We start from the raw sequence: 25,093 nt of genomic DNA, 5'->3' as shown, positions 1-25,093 counted from the left end.
CACATGCTGCTCTGGCCAATCACAGCCATGCCATTAGTAGGCATGGCTGTGATGGCTTCCACGGTAACACAGATAAACGCTTGTTGATTGGCTGCTCTGCAGCCTTTCAAAAAGCGACCAAGAAATAGCCGAACACCGAACCCAAACCCAAACTTTTAATGAAATGTTCGGTTCCGGGTTCAGGGTCCAAAAAACCAAAATTTCGGTGCGAACCAGAATTTTACAGTTCAGGTTCGCTCAACCCTATGAATAACATATAAAATGGGTCTTTCATTTTTTAACCCTTTAGAGTTTAGAGTTTATGGACTGACTAAGTTACATTTATACCTCATATAGCTTTAATGCCTTTTTACATTTTTTTTTATACAAAGTTGTAAATTTACAGAGATATTTCTCTCACCCAGCATGGGTTTATGTAAAAATACACCCCAAAACACATTGCCCTACTTCTTCAGGGTACGGTGATGCAACATGTGTGACACTTTTTTGCAGCCTAGGTGCACAAAGGGGCCAAAAGTCCAACGAGTACCTTTAGGCTTTACAGGGTTGCTCACAATTTAGCATCGCCCAAAATGCCAGATCAGTAAACACACCCCACAAATGACCCCATTTCAGAAAGTAGACACCCCAAGGTATTCACTGAGGGGCATAGTGAGTCCGTTGGAGATTTAAAAAAAAAAATTGCCATAAGTTAGTAGAAATGGAAACTTTATTATTTATTTTTCTCAGAAAGTGTCATTTTCAGCTAACTTGTGAAAAAAAAATATCATACATAAACTCACCATACCCCTCCGCAAATACTTTGGTATGTCTTCTGTCTAAAATGGGGTCATTTGGGGGGTATTTATACTATCCTGCCATTCTAGAACCTCAAGAAACATGACAGGTGCTCAGAAAGTCAGAGCTGCTTCAAAATGCGGAAATTCATATTTTTGTACCATAGTTTGTAAACGCTATAACTTTTGTGCAAACCAATAAATATACACTTATTGGATTTTTTTTTAAATAAAAGACATGTAGCACAATAAATTCTGACACAAACTTGTATAGAAATGTAATTATATTTGAACAATTTAACCAGAGAAAGTTAAAAATACACTTTTTAAAAAAAATTGCGGTCTATTTTGATTAATATCAGAAAAACAAAAAATCTCAGCAGCAATCAAATACCACCAAAAGAAAGCTGTATTTGTGAGAAGAAAGGGAGGTAAAATTCATTTGGGTGCCAAGTTGCATGACCGAGCAAATCACCATTAAAGTTGTGAAGTGCTGATTTGTAAAAAAGGGCCTGGTCACTAGGGGGGGTATAAACCAGTGGTCCTAAAGTGGTTAATGATGATGACGTGTGGGAAAACACTCTGGAAGATGCTGTCCACTTCACAATGCCTAAACAACTTAGTGAATTATTTGCATATGTCTGCGTTTTAGCATCATTACAAAATATGAATGCACTTTTTCTAAAATATGAGCAATGTAGCGGATCTCCTGGCACCCCGACCGGGTACCTCAGTCGATAGATGCTCCTAGTGCTTTCCGAGGACTCCAAGCACTCCACTTGACACCGTACGCACTGCAGACCCCACAAACCGCCGAAGCTTGGTTGAGGTCTCACCGTCTCCTATCCACCCTGGACCTACGACAAGGCTCCAGGCTCCAGTGGGTGAACCTCTCCTAAATCTCGAGAGCAGGAACAGCTCTTACAAGAGCTAGTAGTTATGCCAGGGGAGTATAGCAAATCTTCAGTGTATAGCAATCCCGCAGTATTGATCAGTTATCCAAACACCAGCCTCAACACGATGAAGGATAAAACAGGCACTCTTTATTGAGGGCTACTCGCCCGTATTTATGCAGGTCCCCATCTGGTGGACACGCCCCTAGGGGACCAATAGGGAGACTGTGACATAGGACAGATATGCAGCAATTTAGGATACACAGACACAACACATCCCCACAATGCATCATGGTTTCCTCCTCTCTGCCCTGGAGACAACAGGACAGAAATCACCATTTAAACACACAATGGGACAATGGCACAATGGGACAATAGAAACACACCCAGCATATTCCTCCCCTCTGTCTAGGAGATAATTGAGTCAATTTCTGTATCTACTCAACTATCTCTTACGCTGAAAAGTTACACTTCTTATAAATTGTTACAACTTTGTGAGCTTACATTGTACATACATATAACTTATATCAATTTAACCAGTATAACTTGGTTACAAACCTATCCAAAATTCACTTGAATAGGTTAAGGGGTTTAAAAGTTAGTAAAAGTATCTTAAAGGGCCGTAATCCTGAGGCAAGAGGCTGGTAAACAGGCCTCTCCAAAACCCAGTGGCGAGGTTGGTTTCGCCACAAGCAATATCTCATTGAAGATTTAGTTCACAAACATAAACAACACAATGATGATTGCACAATTTGTCGTAAGATCGCACTTACAGAAATAGCCAACATTCTGGTACTACATGGCAAAAACTGTGAAGATTTTGGATTGCCTTCTACAATGCCAAATACTGATCAACTTTGGAATATGTATGACAAGGAATTACAAAAATACCAAGCGGAAGAAATGGAGAAAACATTAAACATAGAACAAAAAAGAGCTTCAGAAAAAATATTGTCTGCAAGCAAAAATGACAACAGCAAAAGTTGTTTTTTCTTGGATGGTCCAGGAGGCAGTGGTAAAACCTATCTTTACAAAACTCTTCTCAACACAGTTTGTGGAGAAGGTAACATTGCACTCCCTGTAGCCTCAACAGGTATAGCAGCCAATCTTCTTGAGGGTGGAAGAACATACCACTCTCAGTTCAAATTATCTGTTCTGATAGTTGAGAATATCAAATATGCGTCTCAATTCTGATGATGCTAACAGTTTGAGATCATCTACAGTACTCATTTTGGATGAGTGTACAATGGCCCCGTCTATTGCTCTTACAGTGGTTAACAAACTGCTAAAAGAAATAATGGATAACCAGAAAGTTGGAGGAAAAGTTTTATTACTTGGTGGAGATTTTCGGCAAACACTTCCAGTGGTTCCTCATGGTGACCGGACAAAAAATTGTTGAAGCATGTATAAAGTATAATAAACTGTGGCAAAACTTCCAAATACTTAATCTTACAAACAATATCCGTTCAGTTGATACTGAATTCAGCAATTGGTTGATCCAAGTTGGCAATGGTGATACACCACACAATGATGGCTTGCCTGAAGACATAATTGAAATCCCTTCAAAAAATGGATGTACAGGAAATATTGTCAACGACTTATTTGGAGAAAGAATTTTAGTTGCTGATGTCTCAAAGATAACAAAAAAATGTATTCTTTGCCCAAAGAACTCTGATGTTGAACATTTTGGAAGGAGATACTGTGACATTCCTTAGGTTAAACTCAATTGATGACTCAACTGAGGAAGATATGTAGAACTATCCTATTGAGTTTCTTAATGATCTAACTCCAACAGGAATGCCGAGGCATAAACTGAATCTTAAAAAGGGAGCAATAATTATGGTCCTTAGCAATATAAACACTAAAAGAGGATTGTGCAATGGAACCGGCCTCTTTGTTAAAGACTTGAAAAGAAACCTCATTATTGCTCAAGTAATAACAGGTTCAGCTGAAGGGGACATGGTCTTTATTCCACATATTGATTTAGCTCCATCCCCTACTAATTTGCCATTTACATTAAGAAGGTGACAATTTCCAGTTGCATTAGCCTTTGCCATGACAATTAATAATGCTCTGAGGCAAACCTTCGAAAAAGTTGGCATTTACTTGCCAGAACCAGTATTTAGCCACGATCAGTTATATGTTGCATCATCTAGAGCTAGAACTTTTCTGATGTGGTTGTAAAGGTTGTAGATGGTCCTGAAGAAGGCAAACTGCTGCCAAATTCAGGTTATTTACAAGAAATTCTGAATATTTACAAGAAATGTTGTGTATAAAGATTTTTTTATTTTTTTCAAGAGGTAAAAAAATACAATTTTTTTCCTGAATATCTGCTTCAGGTATTGCATATTGCAGATTGTTACAAACTATACTTACTGTACTGTGATATATACGTTTCCATTTTAATTTTATTATTAATTTACTTTTGACTTCTTTCCTAAATATTTTTGTCCAAAAAAAATGACAAGAAATACAATGTGGTTAAATTATCTTACTATTTAATATAGATTGTTCCTACTAATGTTATTGCACTACTGTTCTAGCGTCCGTTATTGTAACGGGCTTAATGTCTAGTTTATAAATAATTAAATGACCTGCACAGTATATTCATACTTTTTTTGTCTCTGATAACAAAACCTGACATCTCATTGCTTTCCATCACTCTAATATTCTATCCCCATGAAACCAGATGAGAACATAAAAACACTGAAGATTGACAGTAAAAAAGACCACATGGTCCATCTACTCTGTCCTTCTATTATTTCATTTTTAGATTTATCTTAGGATAGATAAACATTTATGGTTTACTAGATTTATAAGTGTTGCTAAAATATAACCTTTATTTGGTATCTCTTAAAATGATTGGGGAAGTTTTTATATATCATAAAATATAGTCCTATCCCCTTTGTTACTCAGGGATACTACACCAGATGGACAGCTAGCAAACTGCAGGCTCCGCTATCCACCTGGGGACTAGTGCTAATGTGGGGGAGGAGGAGTATATATTCAGTGCAGAGAGCACAGGTGGTTTATGATCGTCCCCACCCTGTGTAGCTGGTAACTATGTTACCTAATATGTGCACCTGGACCTAGTGTTGTCGCTCATATCATTAAACAAACAAGCAGTCACCAATAGTCTCTCACACACCTGTTTCACTGTGAGCCTCCAGTGCTATCCACCCACCAATTATCTAATGCTGGCTATGCCAAATTAGCTTTGCTGGCTATAACATATTAGTTCTAGCTGTCTCATCTGCGCTATTAAAAATTCAGATACAGTCCTGATCAAAAGTTTAAGACCACTTGAAAATGGCAAAAAATCATATTTAGCGTGGCTGGATCTTAATAAGGTTCCAAGTAGAGCCTCAACATGCAACAAGAAGAAATGGGAGTGACACAAAACATTTTATGAGCATTCAATTTAATGAAAACAAGGAAAAACTGAGACAGGCTGTTTTTCAGCTGATCAAATGTTTAGGACCACACCTCCAAAAAAAAACTAAACCCCCCCAAAACAGAAATCCAACTTCCAAACATGAACTCAGTAATGAGTAGCTCCGCCGTTATTGTTTATCACTTCCAAAATTCTTTTCGGCATGCTTGATGCAAGCGTTTCCATTAGGTGAGTGGGAACATTTCTCCAAGTGGTGAAGACGGCCGCACGAAGGCCATCTACTGTCTGAAACTGTTTTTTGTAAACTTCCCTTGCCATCCATCCCTAAAGGTTCTCAATTGGATTTAGATCAGGGGAACACGCAGGATGGGCCAAAAGAGTGATGTTATTCTCCTGGAAGAAGTGCCTTGTCCTGCGGGCATTGTGTACTGTAGCATTGTCCTGTTGAAAAACCCATTCGTTACCACACAGACGAGGGCCCTCAGTCATGAGGAATGCTCTCTGCAACATCTGGACATAGCCAGCGGCCGTTTGACGCCCCTGCACTTCCTGAAGCTCCATTGTTCCAATGAGGGAAAAAGCACCCCAGACTATTATGGCGCCCCCTCCACTGTGGCGCGTAGAAAACATCTCAGGTGGGATCTGCTTGTCATGCCAGTAATGTTGGAAACCATCAGGACCATCAAGGTTAAATTTTTTCTCATCAGAGAATAAAACTTTCTTCCACCTTTGAATGTCCCATGTTTGGTGTTCTCTTGCAAAGTCCAAACGAGCAGTTCTGTGGCATTCAAGGAGACGAGGTCTTTGAAGAAGTTTTTTGTTTTTGAAGCCCTTCAGTCTCAGATGCCGTCTGATGGTTATGGGGCTGCAGTCAGCACCAGTTAGGGCCTTAATTTGGGTCGAGGATCATCCAGTGTCTTGACGGACAGCCAATTGGATCCTCCGGCTCAGTGCTGATAAAATTTTTTTGGGTCTTCCACTTCACTTTTTTGTTCCATAACCCTCAGGATCATTTAAGAAATTCTAAATGACTGTCTTACTGTGTCCCACCTCAGCAGCGATGGCGCGCTGTGATAGACCCTGCTTATGCAGTTCAACAACCCGACCACGTTAAAAAAGGGAGAGTTTTTTTGCCTTTGCCATCACAACGTGTCACTACCTGACAGAGAATGACAATGAATCCACATCTGATTTGGCCTTTTAAAGGCATGTGGTCCTAAACTTTGGATCAGCTGAAAAACAGCCTGTTTCAGTTTAATCGTTATTTTCAATTAATTGAATGCTCCAAAAAATGTTTTGTCTCACTTTCATTTCTTCTTGTTGCATGTCGAAGCTCTACTTGGAACCTTGTTAAGATCCAACAATGAAAAATAAGATTTTTTGCCATTTTTCAAGTGGTCTTAAACTTTTAATTAGGACTGCATTACTGCTGTCCTATACTTAAACCCTCAACACGTTTCTGAGGCAACTGTTAAACATTTGCCTCTTCATCAGGAGCGGTTTGTTTCAGCGGCAGACAGACAGACATTCAGACATGCTGCACACTGTTAGTATCAAGCGCGCAGCACACAGAGACAAAGCCTATGGCACGGGGATGGCGGTAACACGGCCACTCAATGTGCCTATTATGTAGACCTATTCCCGCCGCCTCTGGGCTGTACTGGCCTCGTGGGATCCAATCAGCTTCGGGGGTGTGTCAGGTCAGGCACTCCCCTGCCCCACCTCTTCATCGCTGGAGCACCAGAGGGTAAGTGATATATGAAGTGACTACAGGTGGCTCAAAACCCCCCATACCAAGCCAAGGAATTAACTGGGGGCATCATCTAAGCAGTTAACTATATTATCATCAGCTCGCTCACAGTGCAGAGCGTACACGTACAGATCAATTCTACTATCTATTGTGCTCAATGCACGCACTACAAGTACCATCAGACACACTATAGATATGGGTCACTCGTTACGGAAAAAAAAAAATCCCCAGGTGGATAGCAGAGCCTGCAGTTTGCTAGCTGTCCATCTGGTGTAGTGTCCCTGAGTAACTAAGGGGATAGGTCTATATTTTATGATATATAAAAACTTCCCCAATCATTTTAGGAGATACCAAATAAAGGTTATATTTTAGCGACATTTATTAATCTAGTTAACCATTCAATACATTGGGTCGTCAAACGATTTACATCTTTTTCTGAGTTAATCCTAGATAAATATTTATCAGCATTCGCTTCTTTGGTTTGGCGATAAATATCTATCCACTGTGATCAGGCGGAAATGTGTGGAAATCCTCATGGATCCATCAGTCTGATTCATTTTAACAAAGGTAATGTGTTGAACACTTTCACAGGACAATTTTGCCCACTTGAGTGTAAAGACGGCACCTGCCGAGTTGAAATTACACTGAAGGCTGGACAAGACAGTTAAGCGATAGCAAACTGGGCCAGATCCAGCCACTGTTTTAATCTGCCTTCCCAGGAATCAGGAAATAGCATTGCCCCTGCTGTCTCACTTCTTTCTGTTGGCACAGATGTTGCACTACTCACAGTGACCAGACCCTCTCCCCTTTCTTCCACAACTCTGGTTCCACCATCCTCTGGCATCCTCTGTGAGCCAAGCCTTGGTGTCTACTTTACAGGTCTCCATCCCTGCTCTATAGGACATGTGTGCTTCTTCTCGGCCTCTTGCAAGGTCAGCTTGCTATCGTCCAAATCATTCCCTAGCCAATAGGTTGGTTTCTCTAGGTAGTTAAGGTGCCCTTCCCTTTGGGAGAGTGTCTGAGTTTTAGTTTTTCTAGTGTCTAGTAAAAAGCAAAGGTGTATTTTCTGTCTTATTACCCATGTACCTTACTCCAGTCTGACTACCAACTCTGATTTCTATTTGCCATTCCTGACCTTACCCTGTTTCTCGGATTGTCTTCCTGCTGCCTGTTCTGACTTTGGCTTTGTCTCTCGTTTAAAAAAAAACTCTAACTGGGTAAGCAATTCCTCCGCATGCGGTCCGCAGACAACAGCAATCCCCAGCAAAAAATGCGTACAATGGAGGATGCCGGGGCAGACCGCATGCACCACAAAAACATCTTACACAAAATGATACATTGTGCAGATGAAAAAATATATACATACAAAAAATCACTGCAAAAAATGCACCAAACTGATACGCAACTGACAATACTAGCTAATTCCCCAGGCCGATGTTAAAAGCTGAGTACTTTGCAATTTTCTTCCAGTCAGGAACATATTGGAGCCCCTCATGCACCACGTCACGGTTTCTCAGCACGCTTGGGGTCCTACTACTCAACTGCCCGTGGTGTGTGAACAGGGTCTGAATCAGTGCTAGAAATCAACTCATAGCCAGACTCTCACATGCCTCCATAGTGGTATCACCAATGCACTGTGAGGTAGGATAAAGCTGTGAGCCGCACCCACAATATACCATGTGACACAGAAGCTACCAGGTGCAAAATAATGTTACCAACAAATTAAAGTGGAACATTCCATACACATAAAGACAAAAAAAGTGGCCTAAACGGGTGAAAATGCAAAGGTGTATTTTCTGTCTTACTACCCATGTACCTTACTCCAGTCTGACTACCAACTCTGATTTCTAGTTGCCATTCCTGACCTTACCCTGTTTCTCGGATTGCCCTCCTGCTGCCTGTCCTGACCTTGGCTTTGTCTCTCCTATACCCTTTGTGAGAAGGCACAAGGTGCCATAATAGATGATAGATACGTGTCACCGAGGTGCCTGTTTTGTCAGTAACCCTAGGTTACTGACAGTTGCTAGAGGTAGTTTAGCTGCTAGCTGAAGCTGATCCGGGCCGGGTTTCATTGGAGTAGTCAAAGAGCAGGGTGGGATGACTACTCCCACGTATCCAGGCCAGGTGTTGGCTGGCCTTTTTAGGCCAGGAATCCCAGGAGAGCTGGGGGTGTGATTCCTAGTCTGGAAGTGTAACAGACTGGGAGTAAAGCTGTGTGGTGTGTTGCTGTGGATAAGCCTGCCGTTGCCTACTCTTTTCCCCCCTCTCCAGTGGGTGGTGGAATTCTGGAACTACAGAGGACTGTGAGTTGTATAATTTCATATGAACTGTGTTTCTTTGTGTTTACCCGCTGAAGTAAGCAATCATTTGTTAAGGCTGTGTTGAACAAAATAAACAGACTATTGTTTAAATGACACCTGAAGTCACTGTTTGAGCTGATCCCCACACCTTGTATGCTGCCTGCCCTAACCTTGGCCTATCTCCAGACTACACATATTATCTGATCCTTCACTGCTTTTTACTGGTGTCTCTTACCTATCTGCATCAAAGTTTGTCCCTGTCAGGGGTTAAAGGGTGAATACCAGAGGATTGACTGGATAATGCCCTTAGTGTTACCCATAAGCCAAACCGGTCTGTTGGTATAGTAGGTTCACACCCACTGCCCATAAACAGTGTATGTGTCAGAGAAAGGGCACACAGTCATGTACAAAACAAGACAATTTTTTTACACACAAATGGCCATAAGTACCAATGCCATAGAGACGAATACAATTTGGGTGAAGGTGCAGAAGAATGAATTAGGAAGAAGAATGAATTTCAAAATTAGACAAATTTTACAGACAGCTGTCAAGAAGTAATACTGCCATAGAGACGAATACATCTTGGGAGAAATCACGGAACCGTGCAACCTTATTTTTAATTTTTTTTTTTTAATTTTTTTTTATTGATTAATATATCAAAACATTACAGAACAAAGAAAGAAAATACAGTTCCCCCCCAACCCCCCCTCCCCCCCTGCCTGTGGTGCGTCAAAATAGAACCCTTATAAGTAAAACGGTTTGACCTCAGCTAGTCAATCCTCCAACCACCCCATATCTTAATCCACTGGTCCTCAACTTCCCTCCGTTTGTACATAATTTTCTCATAATTTTTTACCTTATCAATTAAATTTATCCATGTATTTATATCTGGAGTGGATCGGGCAAACCAAGTCCGACTGATCAAAACTCTAGCCAACATCAATATTCTGCTCAGGAAGATCTTTTGATACTTGTGATTATTTAATTTGGAAAGATCATTAAGCACAAATACTTGTGGTTCAAAAGGGATTCGAATTTTTAGTTTATACATAATACAATTATTAATACTATTCCAATAGTTTATGAGTTCTGGACAAGTCCATATCATATGGAGAAAGTCCGCTCCTACAGTATCGCATTTGGGGCAGTTAGACGTGTCTCTTAACCCACATTTATTCATCCATAAAGGAGTGATATATAATCTATGGCAAATATAAAATTGTATTAGAACATGGTTGAAGTTCTGGGATAGTGAAACTAAGTTCCCAAAAATATTCTCCCACCCTTCTATTCGTAAATTCGGACAATCCACCTCCCACGCTTTTTGTCCTGGTGACTGTGTATCACTAAACCGTGCCTTAAGTAATAACTTATATATATTTGAAATTTTTATTCTAGAAAGTGTACCCCCTACCCAATCATTCAAAAAAGATGAATTATCTATATCCAACACCCGTTTATCATCCAAGCTGGATAGTACTGAGCGCAATTGAAAATACCTAAACCATGAAAGGTTTGTTATACTGTGTGTCATTTCTATAAATGGTTTAATTTCTCCATCTTTAACTACCTGTGAGATATATAGAATTTTATTCTTCTGCCAAAATGTGTCAGCTGCAATATCATCTAGCCTTTGTAAATACAGATTATGCCAAAGCGGCGTAAATGTGAGTGAACCCTTAACCTTCAACCATGTCCTAATTGTAGCCCACACTTTCAGGAGTAATTTTATAGTCTCTCTGTAGCCTCGCTCATAACTCTTCAATAAACCAGATTCCAACAAAGTAAAAATATTATTGTGGACATGACTAGTTACCAACTTCTCCAACAATGCACTGTTCTCTGATTCATAGAACCTCAATAGCTGGGCTGCAATAAAGTACCCTTCAAAGTAAGGGAGATTTAAACCCCCGCACTCCACTGATTTGTACAAATATTCCAGCTTTATTCGAACTCGCTTTCTTCCCCATATTAAGTCATTAATTATTCTTTCCATGAGTTTAAAATATTTATCTTGTATCCAGATAGGTGTATTCCTGAGCACGTAGAGAAATTGTGGTAATATCACCATTTTAACTAGTGAAACTCGGTCAGCTCTAGATAGGGGAAGTTTCAGCCAGATCCCTATTTTGGCTCTAGTTTTAACCATTATGGGGATCAAATTAAGTTGTACAAAATTTTCAACCCGAGGCGATATAGTCAAACCCAAGTATTGAAAAGTGTCAACAATATCTAACTGTGTCACAAGAACCTCTTTCTGTGGCAGGGGGTCTATTGGCATCAAACTGGTCTTAGCCCAGTTTATAAGAAGACCAGACACCTCCCCAAATGCTTTAACCATTTGAATAATCCTGGGAAGAGTAATTTCCGTATGGTCTATAAAAAACAAAACATCATCTGCATATAAGGAGATACGGTCTTGTACTCCTAACGTACCAAATCCTTTAACCTGATCATCCTGCCTGATGGCCATCGCAAGAGGTTCGATATAGATATCGAATAACAAGGGAGATAGTGGACAGCCCTGCCGCGTGCCTCTATTTAAATCAATACTACTACTCAGGATCCCATTAAGACTCAATTTTGCCCTTGGAGATCTATACAGTAGCTTAAGAGTACGTATAAACCGTGCAACCTTATTGAAAACTAGAAATTTTTTACAGAAAGGTTTCCAGAAATATACAGCAGAATTAGATTTGGTGAAGACATGGAACTGGGCAATATTTAAAAAAATGAGACAATCTTTACCTGCAGCTATTAATAATTAATTACATTTGGTGGAAGATGCCATTTTCTTCACTGAATATTCTCTACGACAGTACAATGGAGGCTGGACAAGACAATACGATGCCTCCCCAGAAGTCCATGGGGGTGAGGAAACAGGGTATGTGCCAGACAAAGGGCATAATCATTTAGAAAAGGAGACAAATTTAAAGGGTTTCTGTCATACAAATTTCACTGATATAACTACTAGTGTTGATCGAGCACCTTAGTGCTTGGGGGCTTGGGCGAACACATCGTGATATTCGGGGGCTCAACCGAGCACCCGAGTATAATGGAAGTCAATGGGAGAACCCGAGCATTAAACCAGGTACCCCCTGCTCTGAAGAGGGGAGGGTGCCTGGTTCATAAGAAAATGTCAGAAACTGTTGGTAACACCACCAAAATGGTTCTGTAACAGCATGGGGAGGATGTATGGATGCATCTTGGACTCGCTGGTCGCTGCTGGGAACTATGTTGTCCAAATAGTACGCCACTTTTACATAATGACGCACAAAAGCAAGGGGGGGGAAAGATCTTAGAGGAAAAAGTTATAGAAAACATTCTTTCCTGAATATAAAGTGCAAGTGCTGCCAAAAATTACAAGGAAGAGGCACTCCGATACACCCTTAGTTACACATAAAGGAGGGCATCATACACACCCTTTAAAAATTATGATTGATGGCCTGCTGGTGACCCTCAAAAACATTAGGAGCAAGGACCTGCTGATCTGACCATCTAAAACATTATGGGCGGTGGGCTGCTGCCGCTTTGGTGACTCTAGTTAACCTGGGGCCAATGGCACGTCCCCGTGACGGCGACGATCCATTCGGATGTCAGGCCTATCAACTGTCGATGTTTTTGTCTGCTCAAAACCATTGTAAACTACGGGTAACGGGGAATCAGTGTTTGATTACGGAGAGGGATCCTGAGAAACGGCTACCACATCCAAGGAAGGCAAGCGGGTGGCGCGCAAATCACACACTCCTGACTCGTGGCGGTAGTGACGATAAATAACAATACAGGACTCTTAAGATGCACTGTTTTTGGAATGAGTAATAAAAAATGTTAGCTGTCATATTGTTTAGATACATATAGCTGTCAAATACCTTAGATACATATAGCAGTTATATAGCTTAGATACATATAGCTGTCATATAGCTTAGATACATATAGCTGTCATATAGCTTAAATACATATAGCTGCTATAAAGCTTAGATACATATAGCAGTCATATAGCTTAGATACATATAGGTGTCATATAGCTTAGATACATATAGTTGTCATATAGCTTAGATACATATAGGTGCTATATAATTTAGATAAATATAGCTGTCATATAGCTTAGATACATATATGTGTCATATAGCTTAGATACATATAGCAGTCATATAGCTTAGATACATATAGGTGTCATGTAGCTTAGATACATATAGTTGTCATATAGCTTAGATACATATAGGTGTCATATAGCTTAGATACATATAGGTGTCATATAGCATAGAAACATAAAGCTGCCATATTGCTTAGATACATAAAGATGTCATATACCTTAGATACATATAGCAGTCATATAGCTTAGATACATATAACAGTCATATAGCTTAGATATATTATGGTGTCATAGAGCTTAGATACATATAGGTGTCATATAGTTTAGAAACATATAGCTGTCATATTGCTTAGATGCATACATATGTCATATAGCTTAGATACATATAGCTGTTATATAGCTTAGATACATATAGTTGTTATATAGCTTAGATACATATTGCTGTCATATAGTTTAGATACATATAGGTGTCATAGAGCTTAGATACATATAGCGGTCATATTTCTTAGCTACATATAGCTGTCATATAGATTAGATACATATAGGTTTCATATAGCTTAGATACATATAGCTTATATATTGCTTAGATACATATAGCTGTCGTATAGCTTAGATACATATAGGTGTCATATAGCTTAGATACATATAGCAGTCATAGAGCTTAGATACATATAGGTGTCATATAGCTTAGATACATATAGCAGTCATATAGCTTAGATACATATAGCAGTCATATATGACCCCTATATGTATCTAAGCTCTATGATACCTATATGTATCTAAACTATATGACAGCTATATGTATCTAAGCTATATGACGGCTAAATGTATCTAAGCTATAAGACACTTATATGTATCTAAGCTATATGACACTTATATGTATCTAAGCTCAATGACACCTATATTTATATAAGCTCTATGACACCTATATGTATCTAAGCTATATGACAGCTATATGTATTTAAGCTATATGACAGCTATATGTATCTAAGCTATATCACAGCAATATCTATATTATGGACAATGATTTCCTCTGTGATGTTCCTGGGGGTGGTTTTGAGCTACCAGCTGGGGCTAGTAAAGATCGACAGATGCAGGGCAACGGGCACACTGGTGGACCGGAGGGAGGGAGCTTTGGAATCCATGGAATCTTTCTTCACGGCTGCCGGCACTGATAAGGATCGCGCATGAGCGATCCCTCACAGGAGCCGCAGCAGCCAGAAACAGAGAGACAGGGGGCGGACACCAAAGGCTCTGACGTTTCGTTTACAGAGTCGGGCCCCTACTTCAAGCAGGGAGAAGCCTGTAAACGAGACGTCACCGCCGGAGCCTGGTGAGTGACGTCAGGGGTCACGTGACCCGCATCGGGCGTGTGGAAACACAGCAGAATAAATAATGAATGTACATTAGAAATGTGTTTTTAATAATGTTTTAAGCCACCTTAACATATATTGATTTATCTCGGATAACCCCTTTAATTAAAAAACAGATTGAGGAAGATCCAGACCGATACGAGAGTAGATATATAACTAAATAATACAAATATAAAAGAGTAATAAATACAGATGCAGCCGAGCTAAACTTGATGGTTAACGCATTAAGTAAAGAATAGGAAGAGAAAGGTAACTAACTTTTCAATGGATTTCAATGGCTTTTGTCATGAGAAAACCAAGATAAGACTGTGCCATGTGTTATCAGAGTCAAGTTTAGCTCGGCTACAACTGTACATTGAAACACAACTCAAAATTCTCCTGTACAATGTCTTCTTATGACCCTTATATTGGACTTTGAGTTAAGTTCTGGTCTCAGTAGAATAATGTAACATTTGGGAATGAAGATACAGCCCAGAAGTCCAGCACTGGAACATGAGATGGCAAAAACTTCCACAGCCACCATGTACTTCCCCTTGGTGCTGAGGTAGGCCGGGATGAAGGAGATCCACACACTGCAGAAGACCAGCATGCTGAAGGTGATGTACTGAGCCTCATTGAAGGTGTCTGGAAGTCTTCTGGCCAAGAAAGCTACAATAAAGCTCATCATTGCCAGAAATCCAATGTAGCCGATGGACAAGTAGAAAGCAATGTCAGATCCCTCAATACATTGTAAGATTATCTTTCCAACCTCTAGTCCAGTGTTATAATCTGGGAATGGTGGAGAATAAAACAACCAGAGGACACAGATCAAAACTTCTCCAGATGAACCTATAACAAGTAAGGATGTGGAGAGGTGTCTCTTCATCCACTGCCTCAGGGTCCTGCCTGGTTTAATGGCTTGAAAAGCTAAGACTACAGTCACTGTTTTAGCTAAGACTGAAGAAACGGCAAGGCTAAAAATGATTCCAAAAGCCACTTGTTGGAGGAGACATGATATATCTGAGGGACGTCCAATGAATAAGAGAGGACATAAAAATGAGAAGATGAGTGAGAGGAGAAGTATGAAACTGAGATTCTGGTTATTGGCTTTCACAATTGGAGAATCTTTATTTTTAATAAATATCCCCAACACAACTATAGTCACAAGGCAAAATGTAATATTTATAATGATTAGAGATGACCCCAGTGTGTCTCCATAAGACAGGAATTCAATCAGTCTTGGAACACAGGAATCTCTTCTTCCATTTGACCAGTGATCGTTAGGACACACTAAGCATGTTCCCATATCTGCAATCAAGAAATTATTATATTTTACAATTGTAAATTTGGCGGAAATGTCAATTTATAGTAGTAGTCATGACATCAGTGGTCTGCGGGAAACTGCAAGAAGGCCGCGGTACTACATCCAGCGCCACTGCCTTCTCAAACAGCTGATCGGCAGAATTCCCGGGTGTCGGACCCCCACCAATCAGATGCTGATGATCTCTGCAAAGGATTCATGACCAGTAATAAAAAGCTACAGAACCCCTTTAATGACCCACATTTTGTGTCCTTTGAGGATGTAGAAAGTTTTTCTCATTTTGCCTCTTTGCATTGGGGCTCCCAGATTCTTTGAACCTTTCCCCTTATAAAGCTTTATGAGGTTTTGTTTTTAATAGGATTAGATGAACTTTCCCATGGTGCTGAGCTGGATTAAATATCCTTTCATTACATGTATATTCATTTTTTATCTCAAAAGGAAATTTTAATTGTGATACTTATTTTATGACTATAATAAAATATACAAGTGTTCTGATAGTATGTGATCGGTTGTTGGGATATTTGGAGAGGATATCTGGACACTGCACTGCGGACCTTCAATAGCTATATATAATTTTTACCAAACCTAATTATATGATATTTCCCCTGTTACACGGACGGCTCAAGCTCACTGCTGCTGCTTTACATCCTAATCTTCACCAACCAATGACTAGCAACCAGTAGATATTTAAGGCATCTTCCCTGGTCGGTGTGCCTACCTCTGCCCGTTTCTTGATTGGTTCTCTGTTGCCTAACCTGACCTGTGCATGATTTTCCATATTGATCCAGTGCCGCTTGCTGTGACCTTGGTTATGGTTCTCAGATTTCCATGTATTCTGCCTGTCCTGACCTTGGCCTGTCACTGACTATTAGTTTGATTGATCTCTCGGTGCCCTGAACCAGTGTCTCTGACTCCCAAAAGTCAGCTACCCAACCACATTGGGATTATTCCAGAAGGTAGCAGCCTGGTGGTTCCCTGCAGTGAAGTCTAAATCCCTGTTTGGGGATAAAGGGTGAATACCTGCGGACTGGCTGGATAACACCCTTAGATCTAGCCCAAAGTCAAACTGGTTGGTTGGTACAGTATTTCCACACCAACTGCCATAACATTCCCTTGATTACAATTTCTTTGTATTTCATGGCCAGTTTTTATACATGTTATGGTGTTAGAACAACTGGCCCATTTACTCACATTCATCTTAGGATACATATACATTTATCAGCAGTTGCTTCATTAGGTTAGTGATAAACATCTACTGTCAACAATAGCAGATCTATTCATTGTCATCATGGTAAAATGTGTGCAAATCCTCATGCATCCATGTGTCTGATTCATTTTGATAAAGGTAATGTTTTTGACAATGGTGCAGGACAATGTTGCCTATTTGGGTGTAATAACGGCACCTGCTGAGCTGAAACCTCTTTCTGAAATCACAGTGAAGTATTGACAAGACAATTCAGCAATAGCAAAGTGGGCTACTTCTAGTCACTGTTTAAATGTTCCTCCCCAGAAGTCCATGGGGTCAGGAAATAGTGTTGTACTGATATCCTTTGCCCACCGCTGCCTCACTCCTTCCTGAAGACCCAGGCACTGCACTACTCACAGTGGCCCCACTCCTCTTCCTTCCACAGCTCGGGTTCCACCCACCATGGTCTTCTGTGAGCCAATCCTATTTTAAAGGATTCCAGGCCTGCTCGATAGTGCACATGCATGCTTACTCTCAGCCTCTTGAAAGGTCAGCATGCGCACGTCCAAATCTTTTCCCACCCTGTCCCTAGGTATTTAAGTTGCCCCCCCTCCGAAAGGGAGCTTGAGTTTTAGGTTTTCTAGTTTCTAGTAAAACGCAAAAGTGTATTTTCTTTCTGACTACCCATTTACCTTACTCCAGCCTGACTACCGACTCTGACTTCTAGTTGCCTTCCCTGACCTAAACCTGTTTCTTGGATTACCCTACTGCCACCTGTCCTGATCTCAGTCTTGTCTCACCGATATCCTTGTATGCTGCCTGCTCTAACCTCGGCCCATCTCCTGACTACACATATTACCTGATCCTTCAGTGCTTTTCACTGGTGTGTCCGACCCTGTTGGTCAGCCACCAAATGCTCTAGAACTATCTCAATTGGTAGTAGTTTGGTGGCTCCTCCTTAGCAAAGTCCGGATCCAGGGGTTGAAGAGTGAATACCACAGGACTAACAGGATCATGCCCCTAGTGTTACTCCTAACCAAACCAGTTCATTAGGAAAATGGATCCACACTCACTGCATGTTAACAGAGTATGTGCTGGAGGAAGGGCACACACAGTCATGAAGACAACGAGACAATTTTAAACAATCTTTATGTACATAAAACTGTACAGATGGCTAGAAGTTACATAGTTAATACGGTTGAAAAAAGACATAAGTCCATCAAGTTCAACCAAGTGTGAATATTATATAGCAGGCATTCTCAAACTGCGGCCCTCCAGCTGTAGTAAAACTACAACTCCCACAATGCCCTGCTGTAGGCTGATACCTGTAGGATGTTCGGGCATGCTGTGAGTTGTAGTTTTTCAACAGCTGGAGGGCCGCAGTTTAAGGATGCCTGTTATATAGCATCATTAAATATGAGTAAAGATGTGGAACTGGGCAACATTTTGAAAATAAAACCATTTTTACAGAGAGCTGAGAAGAAATACTGCTGCCATAGAGGACAATAACAGTTTAGACAAATCACACAACTGTGCAACCTGTTTGAGAAGAGGACAGTTTTACACAGAAAGCCGACCAGAAGTATTATTGTCATGTAGCAGAATTACATTTGAGTGAAGGCATGGAACTGCGTGAAATTTTAAAAACTAGACAATTTTTATATACAGCTATTAATGCCACATTTATAGCAGAATTACATTTGGGTGGTGGCGCCACTTGCCTCACTGAATACCCGTTATAACGGTATACTGGAGGCTGGACCAGATCTGGTGCAATGATAGCACACTGGGCCATTTCCAGCCACTGTCCCAATCTGCCTCCCAGAAGTCCACAAAAAGGGCACAGTCATTTTGAAAAGGAGATAAATTTAAAGGGAGTCCATAAGAAATGTACCAGTCCGGGTTTCAGCGGTGCTGGAGCAACGCCCCCTGGTGACACGACAGCATCCTTAGCAACAGGATGCAATACTCTGTTTCTTCTTGCAGCTGCCGTGTGCTGGGGGATATTAGCAATGGGCTGAATGCTCAGCTGCTCTATTACTGTGTGCTAGTGTTTCTGACTAATGGAGCTCCGAGTAATGGACCTATCAGGTTCTGATCCAGGGACTTGTGCTCTATTTGAACCTGTTCCTGGCCATACACCAGTGCCAGTGATAGTCTCTGACTCACTAGCTGTGTTCCTGGTCCCTTGTTTCTGTGCTTATTGGATTGCTCGTTCCTCTGACTCTTCTGACCACTCTCTGTATCTCGTTTGGTACTCCATAGCTTGTCTGGTTCTGACCCATCTATGTACGACTCTGGTATTTTGTTTGTCTGTCTGCACTTAAATAGCGTAGGGACTGTCGACCCATTGCGGTCTAGCTATATAGGGATTATACTGCAAGTAGGTAGGGGCAGCGGGCTGGGTTCTAGCCTAAGGACTCACTGTCCATGTTTGTCCCCACCTACTAACTAAGTCTGTCATGTAAATTTCACTAATATAGCTACCAGCAATGGCCATCAGAACATTGCAAAAGCATTATAACCATATCTTTATGTCATCTGGATGTGTTTTCATGTCCAGGAAAAGCACTTTTATTCCTATGAAAAACAGCTTCCAAGTTCCCATTGGGCAGGCTTTCCTGAAAATGCCTAAGTCCGCCACATTTCCCCGCTGTCTGCTATTCCCCTAACTTCCCACGGCTGCCTCCCCCGACATCACAGTGATGCAGGGGAAGAAGCCTTGGGTGGGTGGGGAGAAGGCCTTTCTAGAAACACACTGATATTGATGCACTGAAATGTGCTCTGCAAGATATTTGTGATTGCAGTGCATTACATGAACAGCTCTAGATGCCCTCACTGTAAGGTAAACACACAGAACAATGCCCCTATGTTCTCCTCCTCTACTGATAAAACCCTGACATTTCTACCTATTAGTTCAATCTACCAAACTAAGTATGTCCCTATACTATCCCTGCAATACCCTAAGATGGCTGCTTGAGTTTGTAATTGGGGTCTGCCGAGTCAGACAGACTCATGTGACACAAGTTCACAATGGCATCTGTGCTTCAGACATACCACAGAGCCTGATGGGACAATGTCTATCCAGCCACATGATAGGCTGTCTGCAAAGCCCGCCAGCCAGGGCTTCTCCCAGTCATGTGATCTGTCTTCCCCATCCTCCCCGCTCTATTTCTCTTGCATTTTAGCAGTAAAATGGCAATCACTGTTTTGGCAATTCCTAAAAAGCCAATTGCCTAAACGACGGATTTGTTTGGCAGAAGAATTTTTGTGAAATTTATATTGAATAATTTACAATCAATTCCATCTTCACTACTTTTATCCTTTTACAAAAAACCTTTTATGGAGAATGATAAAAATATGGATTCCTCTATATGATATTCATATTAAACACCTGGAGGAATGGAAACTAGCAAAATGGAATCTTCCAAAATATGACTGATCTACCCGACATACAGATGTAGCCAATGTTATCTTGACCGGCTTAACGCGTTAATGCAATAAAATGATATTACAGTGATCTTGTTACAGTGACCCTCCTGGCATGCCCGGAGCCAGGATAATGTTGGCTACATCAGAAGACATCTTTTTTTTTTTTTTGCTCAAAAATAGAGCTCAAAATGAATGTTGTCTGATCGGTGCTAATGCCCATCTTGTAGATTTGTACTTTCATGTGAAATTGTCCCTACTCACCAGTCTGGTTGGAGATCTCGCCTTCCGCACAGGGGGCACAGTAGTAGCAGCATTTCTGTTTTCCTTCCAGTTGGACTTTTCTATATCCATGGAGGCAACTCTCACTACAGGTGGAGCGCGGTGTCTGGAAAAGTCATATACACATGTACATATACGTATTTAATGCTTGCCTTTTGAGACATAAAGGTGTTCTCCATTTTATAATATATAAAGTCCAGATATTGGGACCTGTAGTGGAATCCATACTCATCCAGTCCCCGCTACTCAATTATGGCCCTCTGACATCCAAGCTGCCTGCACTGCACTTCTGGTCCCAGCCAATGACTGGTCTCAACAGTGATATGTCCCAAAGTGGCACATCACTGCTGGGTGATGTACTGCGTGGAGATATGTCACCTTTGAGGCCACTCAGTGGAATCAGAGGAGAAAGTGACCCTGTCCATGCAGGAAGTTGACATATAGAGACCATAAGTCCAATGAAGAGCCCTGGAGCGATTGAGTTAGAACCCAACAATGGGGACTAGATGAGTATAGATTTTAAGCAGGTCCCAATTTCTGTGAGTTACATAAATACACAACTGACAATACTAGCTAATTCCTCAAGCCGATGTAAAAAGCTGAGAACTTTGCCAATATCTTTCAATCAGGAACATATCGGAGCCCCTCATGCACCACATCACAGTGTCTCAGCAAGCATGGGGTCCTACCACTAAACTACCTGTGGTGTGTGAACAAGTTCTGAACAGTGCTAAAAACCAACTTACAGCCAGACTCTCACATGCCTCCATGGTGGTATCACCAATGCACTGTGCTGAGAGTTGGTTTTTAGCACTGTTCAGACAAACACTGCATGTATATGTGCTGGGTAGCAGCCAGATCTCCACTGGATACCATTGTAGTTAATGGGACTGTCATTCTGTTTTCTGCTGGATCAGCCTGCCGGACACTGGTAAAGGAGATGTGCAAGAGGCCTTAGACTACAAAATGTACAGTATGCAGCAGGAATTCTGTTTTCAAAGTTCTTGACTTAGTCCTCATGCACATGACCATATGTGTTTTGTGGTCCACAAACTATGGATCCTCAAAACATGCCTAAAGCTAGTGTACTGTACATGTCATCATGTTCTTTCTCCCTTTTATAAAAGTGTCCTATCCTTTTCTGCATAACGGACAAGTGTAGCACTTTTTTTTTACTATTATTTTTTTTTTTGCAGACAATTGAAATAAATGTGTCCGAATTCGAACCGCTAAAAATGTGGATTTGATGTGGAAGGAAATCCGGCGGTGTGCATAAGGCCTTAAATAACAAGGAAACTATGTCTTGGAGATGGAAGCAAAATACAGTAGAAAACATAGAAACATAGAATGTGTCGGCAGATAAGAACCATTTGGCCCATCTAGTCTGCCCAATATACTGATACTATGAATAGCCCCTGGCCCTATCTTATATGAAGGATGGCCTTATGCCTATCCCATGCATGCTTAAACTCCTTCACTGTATTTGCAGCTACCACTTCTGCAGGAAGGCTATTCCATGCATCCACTACTCTCTCAGTAAAGTAATACTTCCTGATATTACTTTTATAACATTTGTATAATTTTAAAAAAGTGAAAAAACAGCAGAGACTCTGTACACTCTAACACCAGTCTTGGTCTGAGGTGCTGTAGCATGAGATACCTCAAAATAGTAAAAAACAGAGATGAGCAAATTTCTTGAAATTGCAAATTTCTTGAAATTTCTTGAAATTTGTCATAAAATTTGACTTGGGTCATGAGATGAGGAAATCTTTTCTACACTTACGGGATTCTAACTGAATCTCACAAAATGTTTCTTCCAAATGAATCATAATTGCCTAAATAAGCGCTGATCATTTTACTTTCAAAATTAAGTACAATAAAGAGGGAAACAGGACAAGGAGTATAAGGTTGAAAGATCACATGACTCAGACAGGTCATGTTATCTTTGCAGGCCGTCTGACAGCCAATCAGGAGGCAGAATATTTGCTGGTCTATTAGGCTCAGTGCTAGCTGTGAAGCTCAGCCACTGATGTGAGAAGATGTGTTTGCCAGACACTGATTGCAGACACAAGCCAGTCATCTTAGGTTCTTGCAGGGACAGTGAAGTTGAGTTAGGTAGATTGAACTACTAGGTAGAAATTCAGGTTGTATCAATAGGGAGTGCATAGGGACAGTTAGTGTGCTGGTACTGGATGTCTTCCTGGGAGGGGGGGCAGCTGTTAATGGCTGGCACTGCAGACACAAAGACCCTGCACTAAGATCATTCAAAGAGACAGATGTCACAAGGTAGGGGGAGGGGAGGAACACCAGAATGACAACAGAAGGAAAAAGACCCGAAACTAGGCCTCACGGCTAGGGAAAGGGTAGAGGTCACCACCTAGGAAACCCTAAGCCTAGCCCTGGCTCCTGTCATAATAAATAAACCCTGAAGGTTGGGAATATTCATACACCGGAAACCTAAGCCTTAGAAACCCTGGAAAGCCCCAGGAGTAGTGACTGTGTCTGAGACTACTGGTTCCTTCCCAGATGAACGAATCAGCGTCTCCCTGAGGCTTAGTAAACAACGAGCAAATGGGAACAACAAAATACAAAGAAAAGTACACTTATCTTCAATAGAAAATGGATGAGCAGGAACACAGATGAGGGACTCACACCAGCTCTTCCACCTCCAGACAGATAATATCAATCGCATGAAAAGAAGTGTGAGTCCAGACTATATAGAGATCAGTAATGAGCACAATCTACACCTGGGATAAGAGGTGTGGCCATTACTAACAACAACACTGCAACAAGTGGAAACAGAGAGACTGTCAGATAACCTCACGTGCCGCCAGTCTCTCAGAGCTTCTAACCTCTGTTATGGGAGGGACCGTGACAACAGTACTCCTATTTTCTGTGCATGTCAGCCTTTTCCCCAACAATCTGTTAGAAAGCTGCTACAATTAATAGGTGTTTTACAGACATATTCTGAGAACCACCATCAGAATATATATTTTGTAGCATACACTGCAAAATGTTCCTTTTTGATTCCAAAAAACATCTGCTATGACATGAAGCCTGAATCTCTGCTATGGTACCTCTCTCCTCTGACTGGGTGCCGGTGCCTAAATATCTGACAATGGCCTGTTCCAGTGGTTAATGACGTGAAGCCTGATTCTCTGCTATGACATGAAGCCTGAATCTCTGCAATGGGACCTCTCTCCTCTGTCTGGGTGCCAGGGCCAAAATATCTGACAATGGCATGTTCCAGTGGTGGGTGACGTGAAGCCTGATTCTCTGCTATGACATGAAGCCTGATTCTCTGCTATGACATGAAGCCTGATTCTCTGCTATGGGACCTCTCTCCTCTGTTTGGGTGCCAGGGCCAATATATCTGACAATGGCCTGTTCCAGTGTTGGGTAGCGTGAAGCCTGATTCTCTGCTATGACATGAAGCCTGAATCTCTGCTATGACATGAAGCCTGAATCTCTGCTATGGGACCTCTCTCCTCTGTCTGGTTACCGGGGCCTAAAAGTATCTGACAGTGGCCTGTTCCAGTGTTGGGTGACATGAATCCTGATTCTCTGCAATGGTACCTCTCTCCTCTGTCTGGGTGCCGGTGCCTAAATATCTGACAATGGCCTGTTCCAGTGGTTAATGACGTGAAGCCTGATTCTCTGCTATGACATGAAGCCTGAATCTCTGCAATGGGACCTCTCTCCTCTGTCTGGGTGCCAGGGCCAAAATATCTGACAATGGCATGTTCCAGTGGTGGGTGACGTGAAGCCTGATTCTCTGCTATGACATGAAGCCTGATTCTCTGCTATGACATGAAGCCTGATTCTCTGCTATGGGACCTCTCTCCTCTGTTTGGGTGCCAGGGCCAAAAAATCTTACAATGGCCTGTTCCAGTGGTGGGAGACGTGAAGCCTGATTCTCTGCTATGACATGAAGCCTGATTCTCTGCTGACATGAAGCCTGAATGTCTGCTATGGGACCTCTCTCCTCTGTCTGGGTGCCGGAGCCTAACTATCTGACAATGGACTGTTCCAGTTTTGGGTGACGTAAAGCCTGATTCTCTGCTAAGACATGAAGCCTAATTTTCTGCTGACATATAGCCTGAATCTCTGCTATGGGACTTCTCTCCTCTGTCTGGGTGCTGGGGCCTAAATATCTGACAATGGACAGTTCCAGTTTTGGGTGACGTGAAGCCTGATTCTCTGCTATGACATGAAGCCTAAATCTCTGCTATAGGACCTCTCTCCTCTGTCTGGGTGCCAGGGCCAAAATATCTGACAATGGCCTGTTTCAGTGGTGGGTGACCCGAAGCCTGATTC

The 25,093-nt window shown here is 41.4% G+C and overlaps 1 protein-coding gene across 1 annotated transcript; it reads right to left on the bottom strand.

The window, feature by feature from the left end:
• Window positions 1-14,946: 14,946 nt before the first annotated feature.
• LOC122935150 (vomeronasal type-2 receptor 26-like) lies at window positions 14,947-21,546 on the bottom strand. The gene is made up of 3 exons (XM_044290915.1): window positions 21,523-21,546; window positions 20,759-20,882; window positions 14,947-15,866 (listed from the first exon to the last, which is right to left on the bottom strand). Exons 1-3 carry the CDS (start codon window positions 21,544-21,546, stop codon window positions 14,947-14,949), a joined length of 1,068 nt encoding a protein of 355 aa, XP_044146850.1.
• Window positions 21,547-25,093: the final 3,547 nt, after the last annotated feature.

This window comes from Bufo gargarizans, chromosome 4 (genome assembly GCF_014858855.1).
Source record: "Bufo gargarizans isolate SCDJY-AF-19 chromosome 4, ASM1485885v1, whole genome shotgun sequence".
In the NCBI taxonomy this organism is placed as follows: Eukaryota; Metazoa; Chordata; class Amphibia; order Anura; family Bufonidae; genus Bufo; species Bufo gargarizans.
Note: the sequence above shows the minus strand (reverse complement) of the source record. Positions and strands in the feature narration are given on the sequence as shown.

Coding starts and splice junctions, on each gene's coding strand:
- LOC122935150 (XM_044290915.1), bottom strand. CDS start 21,546: ATGGAGGCATGTGAGAGTCTGGCT. Junction 20,883..21,522: donor AGGCATGTGAGAGTCTGGCT/GTAAGTTGGTTT, acceptor TGACTTTTCCAG/ACACCGCGCTCCACCTGTAG. Junction 15,867..20,758: donor CGAGATCTCCAACCAGACTG/GTGAGTAGGGAC, acceptor TCTTGATTGCAG/ATATGGGAACATGCTTAGTG.